At 42.7% G+C, this 8,206-nt stretch overlaps 1 protein-coding gene across 8 annotated transcripts in view; it reads right to left on the reverse strand.

Annotated features, from left to right (window-relative positions):
• Positions 1–7,975, reverse strand: part of SWT1 (SWT1 RNA endoribonuclease homolog) — a 29,443-nt gene extending 21,468 nt beyond the window's left edge. For 4 of the 8 annotated variants that reach the window (XR_014157404.1, XM_081865821.1, XM_081865826.1 and 1 more), the window contains exons 1-5: positions 5,400–5,532; positions 4,464–4,536; positions 3,787–3,861; positions 3,338–3,396; positions 452–1,136 (exon numbers count right to left, since the gene is read on the reverse strand). Coding sequence is in view for 7 of the 8 variants with exons in the window: in XM_081865821.1 (XP_081721947.1) it covers positions 452–1,136; positions 3,338–3,396; positions 3,787–3,861; positions 4,464–4,520 (876 nt within the window). In the remaining variant the exon portion in view is untranslated. Of the gene's footprint in view, positions 1–451; positions 1,137–3,337; positions 3,397–3,786; positions 3,862–4,463; positions 4,537–5,399; positions 5,668–7,722 lie in introns of those variants that run through there. The other 4 variants (XM_081865825.1, XM_081865822.1, XM_081865824.1 and 1 more) reach the window with 4 other exon arrangements.
• Positions 7,976–8,206: the final 231 nt, after the last annotated feature.

Genomic DNA, 8,206 nt, shown 5'->3' on the forward strand with positions numbered 1-8,206 from the left:
TGTTTATGAAGTGAAGATGGCAATGACTGTTTTCAGATGCAATCAAAGCTTTTGCTTCAGTTGTGATCTAAATCCGAGTTTAGGGTTCTGTCCAAACCCTAAACTGCACATAATCTTAATTACAGTTCATGGAAACAAACCCACTTCATAAGCTATGGTTTGATTGGCCATATGTGAAGGTTTGGATGGCACAGCAAGTTGTGATTAGGCAAAAGCATTTGAACCCTTGTTTATGGTGGCTCTGAAGGTGATAGAGGAAGGAGGGAGGTGCAAATTCAAGTGGCTCACTCTTATAATGCTAAAATAGGGTTTAAGAGTTATCTCAGATTCATTCCAGTGTCTAAATTAAATAAGCTATTTGCTGGGGAAGTTATAAAAGCCACCACCATTGTTGCTGCACAAAGCAAAACTACCACCTTATTTTCTCATAGCAAACTTTTAACAGCTTTACCTGACTCATCTGAAATGCTGCAGGTTCAAATCTATCCCCTTGGGTCCTTGCATTACCAATATTCTTGTGGGATTCATGATGAAATTGTTCTTTCTGTTTATATTCTCTCTGGTGATATAGTTCACTCAAGTGGTGCAAGGGTGCACGTTTCATTCCTTTGTCGGTTTTGCGAGGTAGTTCTAATGAAGCATGTTTGGCTCTTTCGGGAGTGTGCACAGAGGATTGCCAAGACGGTAGTTTAGCACCTGATAAGCTAAAGGATGAAAAGGTGGGGTGTGACTTTTTTGAAGTGTTCTGTGAAGTTTCCTTGAACTCCAGCACACGTTTTACAGTTTCTTTTAATTTGGCACATTCTGCCTCAAACTTCTTTTTCTTCTTTCGGCTGTTAAGAATCCTCAAATCCTGCAATTCCCTTTTCCCTCTTTTCACATCAGGATCACTGCACATCTCTTTGTTGGAGCCCTCCTTCCGAGGGAAGGCTGCTGCAGAATCCAGACTGCTTGTCTTTCCTCCACGTTCAGCTTTATTTTTAAAATGCATGGTGACCTTTTCACGCTCTTCAATAGGCCTTATAGTACCACAGACAAGATGGATATCTTTGGAAGCCTCTTTTTCGATAACTTTAGTAGTATCTTTGAGATCCAGACTCTTTTTTCTTTTCGTGTATCCAGCACTATCATAGGACCTATGGAAGGATCAGCAAGAAAAAACTATTACTGTACAAAGGAATTTGACAGTGGAAGTTTCGTACAGAAACAGGGCAGTTTCTTACAGAACAAACTCAGGGTTAAGTTCAATGGGAAAATGCTGAAAGAGAATTAGATTATTATTTGTGTACTAGAAAATGTGTCAGACAATATACAGTGGTGCCTCGCAAGGCGAAATTAATTCGTTCCGCAAGTTGCTTCGTCTTGCGGTTTCTTCGTCTTGCGAAGCACGGCTATTAGCGGCTTAGCGGCTATTAGCGGTTTCGTCTTGCGAAGCAAGCCCATAGGGAAATTCGTCTTGCGAAGCACCTCGAAAAACGGAAAACCCTTTCGTCTAGCGAGTTTTTCGTCTTGCGAGGCATTCGTCTTGCGGGGCACCACTGTAAAAAGTTTAAACTTATTTTTACACCAGGTTAAAAAGAGAAGCTGATCCTTCACCTTAAATTCTGAGCAAAACAAACAGCAGCCATGAGTAACTATGGGCACCCACATCCATTTCAAGCAGTAAATATAGATAGTTTTTAATGTGATCAGGAAGATCATTGCAATGCAGATGAAGATCTGCAATCAGATGTTTACCTCCATCAGCCAAAGGCATAGCATGGAGGGTGCTGTGGCTCCGGGAGCAATTTTGTGCCCCCAAAGCAGGCTCCTTCATCGGAGCCTGGCTCTGCGCCAGAAGGAGCCGTGCCTTGGCTGTGACGTTTGTGCCTGGCACAGCTCCACCCCAGGTCAAGCCTGACCCAGGGGAGGAGTGCAGGTGAGTGGACGGCAGCACTGCCACCCACCCTCCTTGGCTGCGGTGCAACTTGCGCCTGGCGGCAACAGCAGCACTACCACCAGCTCACTTCTGGCCCAGCAGCAGAGAGGAGCCCTCCTTGGCCACGGTGTGGTGGAAGGTGTTGGGATTTCAGTTCCCACCAGCTGCGAGCAGGCAGCTACATTGTTGACATCAGGTGATGTCTCTGAGCATGAGACAGGAAGTCTCTGCCAGTTCTCATTGTAACCGGCGAGTTACTGTGAGTTACTTTTGCTGCGCGCCTTCCCCTCTGTTCCCGTACCTGTCCTGAAGGCTTGCGGTGGGGAGAAAAGCCCTTCTCCGCACCACCAGCCTGGCAAGCGGTCTCCATAGGAACGCATTAATTGATTTTCAATGCATTCCTATGGGAAACCGTGCTTCGCAAGACAAAAAACTCGCTAGACGAAAAAACTCGCGGAACGAATTAATTTCGTCTTGCGAGGCACCACTGTAATTAAACCATGCTTCACATCCATTAACTCCCATATACTGCATTCTCCATCCTAAACTCTGCTGACTCTCAACTGTCTCACCCCCCTAGCATTTCAAATTCACTCTCCCTCTCTACCTAACATTGCCTAAATACTATTGCATACATTATAAAAACACACCAGAACCTCAAAGACTCATATGTTGATCTGTACCTGGCAATTCCTATGGTCATATGGGAAGTGTCACTTTCAACCATAGTAACACCAATGCATTATTACTGAATGAGCTGCAAAGGACAAGGCCATTGCAGATTAGAGTCTATGTGTAGGAAACATGAATGAGCTGCCCATGCAGAAATTTAAGTTCTGCTGGGATTGTGAGCCAGGTAGTTATATCTCAGTTCTTCCAATATTAACCACTTGGGACATTTAAATCATGGTGAAAGAATAGCAGCTGGTGGAAAGGACTATAGTTTTGTATTTTACAATAGTTTCAAAAATAAAAACTTAAACCTAAATATTGTCATAATATGTAATTAAAGTGTTTTCCATTCTCTAGACTGAGTGGCAGCTTTAAAAATAATCTTTAAATTTGATGTTAATATGTTTTATCTTTTTTTTAAGCTGCCTTTAGCAATACAGGGCATACATTTAATTGGTGAAAAGCCAGACAATATGCTTTCATTTTTAATTTACCAAGACCTCAAATGAATGAACAGATTTCACACAGTGTTGTTCCCCACCACCCACACAGACTATTTTACTTTCTGAAGCTGCAGTTCAATAAAAACGTATCTGGGAATAAGTCCCACTGAACTTAATGGGGCTTTCTTCGGAGTAAATAAGTATAGGATTGCACTATGAATCCGCAAGAAATGGCAATTATTTTTTTTCAGAATAAGCATAAATATTTTTAAATGAGTGCCTTTAATTCCAAGTAACAATTTACCCTTTACTCGTTGGCTGCTCTTTTGCATGATGACTCCTAATTTCTGCCTTTTCATGACTCTGAAAGAGTTAAAACAAAATCTACATTATTATTTATACATTAAATTGATATCCCGCCCTTCCTCCAAAAGAAGCTCAGGTTGCTAATTAGCCTCCAATTAAGTACAGAGCAGTGTCCCAGACTTTCACAAGGTAGCACAGCAGCTACAGTGCATGAGTATTTTCTGATTAAAGAAATATATTAAGCTATCGGGGTTAAATTAAAGCATGCATCAACCCACCTTATATTTAACATTATAAATACAGCTGAACAGAGTCTATAGTCAGAGCAATTGAAATACCTAAGCCAAGGATAATTTAAGCAAATCTAAAGGCAACAGACAAACTTCTAGTACACCACTCTAATAAAAGTGACTGTAATGCTTTCTTCTCCAAATCTCCAAGTCTCACCTTTTCACTTCTATGTGAAGATGAGCTAGATGATTGGTGCGATCGCTTTTCACTGGAAGTCTTGGAATAAGAATGCTAAAACACAAAATGAAAAAATAATAATACTGAGGCCCCCCTGGAAATCTACCTTGTCTACGCGAACAAACAGAAAGATGCAGTGACAAATTTGCATTGTTTTATGTAACTATGATTTAACCTTTTCTTTTTGGGTTTAAGATCTCTCTTTCTCAATCACACACATATACACTGAATTAATGTTTTGAAAGGACAGTTCTCTTAGACACCCCATAAACACACATACTGAATTAATTAAGAGGGTATACATCCTCCTACAGGTCTTGTTTTTCCACCAAGCAACTCCTGGAAACACGTAGGGTGGACAAGAATCAGAGTCAAAAAAAATTAAGTTTGGCTAGGATTCCTTTCCTTCTTTGTCTCTCACACACAGCCATACAAACCTCAACAACAGATTGTGATTAAGCAGGAGAGACCTTAACCATGTCCCAGGTTTGAAGGACACACTAAGTCATATCTTGCTTAGCTGCTATTCTGCGCTGAACTAAAACACAGAGATAAACAAAGCCAATACTCTAGCTTACCATTTTGTGCAAAAAAGGCCATTATGTGAATACAAACTTATTTCCACTCCACATTTGCGTCTCCACAGACTTTCCTACCTTGGTATCGGAAATATCCTCCTTTTTGCTAGATTTCTTTTTGCGTTTTTTGTACATGTTCAAGTTTCAAAATCTAAAAAAAAGAGAAAAAGGCAATATAATCTTATTTCCAAATGCATTTTACATTTCCCCCTCTTGTTGATTGGGCTAGTAGATGAGGCCAGGGCTTTTCTGGGGTTTTCTCTGGGCCACACTTTGAGAATTAAAATTTGCTTGTGCCACATTGGATTTTTGTTGGAAAACAAAAAGAAGTGCTTCCTGGCAGTGCTTAATTTATAACACAGAACACAACTACTTTATAGCATGATCATGGGGCATCCAGAAAGTATAAAACAATGCAGCCACGTGAGAACGTGAATCATTCTCTAATTATAAACAAGCCTCTTCCGTATGTACCTTAAGTATGTACACAAACTCAATGAGAGGTGTGAGTTTGCCTCAAATTAGTCCCAGTATAAATGAGATTACATGGCAAAAGCAAACAAACTCATCAACACATTTTGAAAAGCTATCTATCCCTGTTCTGCAAATAACATATATACATTTCAGTGATGTATAGTGTGTGTGTACACACACACACACACACACACACACACAGTGGGGGTTTTCTGGGGAGACGCATACCCCTAAACATTTTGTTAATCTTTGTACTTTTGTCCATTTACTGTATTTATTTTCCCCAATTTGAACTATAAAATGGTGATTTTCTTGAGTCAAAATGAGAGTACCCCTAAACATTTTTTAAAAGAAAAAAGCACTGCATACACTATACACGACTAAACAACTAAACAACAATAACACTATACATCACTGAAATGTTTAAATATTTCTTTGATTGTCCTTGAATCTTTCCCACGCGCCACACCCTTTGAGAACCACTGGTCTATGAATGCGAGAAAAGTAAGGAAAACACCCAAATCCACAGCTGGTCAGTACCTTTATGGGCTTAAGGGCCAACTGTGAACTCCAAATGGCACTTCCTCAAGAGGAAAGGCAGTTTCCCCAGTGCTAAACAGCAAAACCAATCTTCCTTCAGAATCCCAGGCACTGACCTCCTTCCTCCCCAAGAATTTATTTTCTAGTAAACGACCTCAGATCCCAGGCTTAGAAAGGTTTGCCCTCTCTCTTCACACTCGGCCGGCCCCTTTTCCTCTTGTTGCATCACAATGAACATCATCACAATGAACAGTAAGGCGTTGTTGTTGCTTTTGCTTTTATAAAAAAAAACAAAAAAACTAGGAGGCAATTGGCTGCGAAGCATGCTGGGTACTGTAGTTTTCCCGGCTCGCCTGCGCCCTAGAGATGTAGTCCTGTCTCTCTTAGTCCACCCCAGTTGTTGGGACTACAACTCCCATCATTCCTACCAGTGGTTTGGTACAATGGGAGCTGTAGTTCAGGCTTCCTCAACCTCGGCCCACCAGATGTTTAGGGACTACAATTCCCAGCATCCCTGACCACTGGTCCTGCTAGCTAGGGATCATGGGAGTTGTAGGCCAAAAGCATCCGTGTGGCCGAGGTGGAGGAAGCCTGCTGTAGTTCAATACTAATTCTGATTTATTATTTATACCCTGTTGGGTTGAAATAAACGACAGGCGAATGGCAAGTGTCATATGGGAGGCATCTCTCGAGCATGTCTCGGGAAGTCCCTTTTATTGAATACTACAGCATTGCCACATATGTGCTTGTTGCCGATTGTTTAACACAAATACAATGCAAGGGTTGCACACAGGCATCAATCATCAATAGACCAAAGGCTGGGAAAGAGAACACAGAATCGGACAGGCATGAAAACCTCCTTATTAAACTATTACTAGTGATTAATATATAGCATTCATCCGTAGATGTGGTCAACCAAGCACTAAGAACAGGTCAAAATGTAATGTCTCATGAACTCAATGTGAACTGATGAAGGAATAAAACAAATTCCTTCCAGTAGCACCTTAAAGACCAACTAAGTCAGTTCTTGGTATGAGCTTTCGTGTGCATGCACACTTCTTCAGATACACTGAAACAGAAGTTTCCAGACCCTTCTATATAGTGAGAAGGTGGGGAGGGGTATTACTCAGAAGGGTGGTGGGAATGGGTGATTGGCAGATAGCTGCGATGAGCCTGTTGATGACTCTTAACGACTGCAATAGGTCTTACAGGAAAAAGCAAGGGGTGAAAAGGTGAAAAATGGCTTTGTCATGTATAATGAGATCAGAATCCAAGGTCTTTGTTCAGACCAGGTTTCTCCATGGTTTTTGACAAAGCCATTTTTCACCTTTTCACCCCTTGCTTTTACCTGTAAGACCTATTGCAGTCGTTAAGAGTCGTCAACATTCCCATTCCCACCACCCTTCTGAGTAATACCCCTCCCCACCTTCTCACTATATAGAAGGGTCTGGAAACTTCTGTTTCAGTGTATCTGAAGAAGTGTGCATGCACACGAAAGCTCATACCAAGAACTGACTTAGTTGGTCTTTAAGGTGCTACTGGAAGGAATTTGTTTTGTTTTGACTATGGCAGACCAACATGGCTACCTATCTGTAACTGGAACTGATGAAGGAATGTCTCAGCTTAAAATGGTTTTTCCAGAGTCAGGTGCGGAAGCAAAACTTCCCATCAATACCCCGCCCATCTGGCTGGGTTTCCTCAGCCACTAATATCTGGGGAACCTAAATTTGAGGAAGGCTGTAAACAACAACAACAACAACAACAACAACAACAACAACAACAACAACAAGTAAACAACAACAACAAGTAAACTTAGCACGCGCCGAATATAACGAACTCCCCAACCTCCTCCCTCGCATCTGCAAAGACAGCAGTTGGCTTATTTCTCTTTTGCTGGAACAGAGACCATTAGGAGGGTACTAACTAGAGAGAGAGAGAGAGAGAGAGAACTGCCACGTTTCCCACACACGATACAGCTAGTCGTCACTGGGTCCCCACATGTTGTTGGGACTACAGCTCCCATCATCCCTGACTGCCGGCCCTCCTCACTAGGGTTGATGGGAGTTGTAGTCCAGCAACCTCCAAGGCTCCCCAACGTTGAGAAAAGCTGGGTTAGAGCATAAAATTCCCTCTTTGCTTCATTTTTGGGGAGGGGCGTGGTGAGGTCGTGGCTTTGCCTGTTGGCAATTGTCTCCTTCGCCCCTCTAACCGGAGGGAAAGAAAGAGAGATACATAGATAATAATAATAATAGCCAGGCAGGAAGTCTTGACCTGCAAGCGGGCAAAACTTTCAGCTTTCGCGAAGTAAAACGTCTCTATGCACGTTTCCAGACACGAGGCAGTCGTCTTTCTCTGCCTCTCTTGCACCAACCTCGCTCCGAAGCGGCACCTCCCGGTTACCTGGGAGCAAATAAGGCCCGTTGAACCCGAGCGGGGATTACTTGGAAATGGATTCCCCACAGCAAAAGGGCCTCCCTTTCGAAAGGCGACGCCGATATTGATAGGCAATTTGTAAGCACAGACGTAGTCAGCCAGCCAGCCGAGCTTTTAGCCTTTAAACCCGCGGTATCCGGTCCACGCCCCTCTGGAGTCCTTCTCCCCTCAGGGAAAATGTGAGTACCGTATAGGCCTGCCGCGGGGCATCTCGGGTAACGTAGTTCGTATTCGCCTGAGGAGAGCGCGCGCAAGTATTTACATATTTATTTCGGGTATATTGCTGCCGCGGGGCATCTTGGGTAACGTCGTTCTTAAGCCCCTGAGGAGCGCGCACGTATTTACATATTTATATCGGGTATAGCGTTGCCGTT

This window comes from Podarcis erhardii, assembly GCF_964252035.2.
Source record: "Podarcis erhardii genome assembly, chromosome: 6".
NCBI lineage: Eukaryota > Metazoa > Chordata > Lepidosauria > Squamata > Lacertidae > Podarcis > Podarcis erhardii.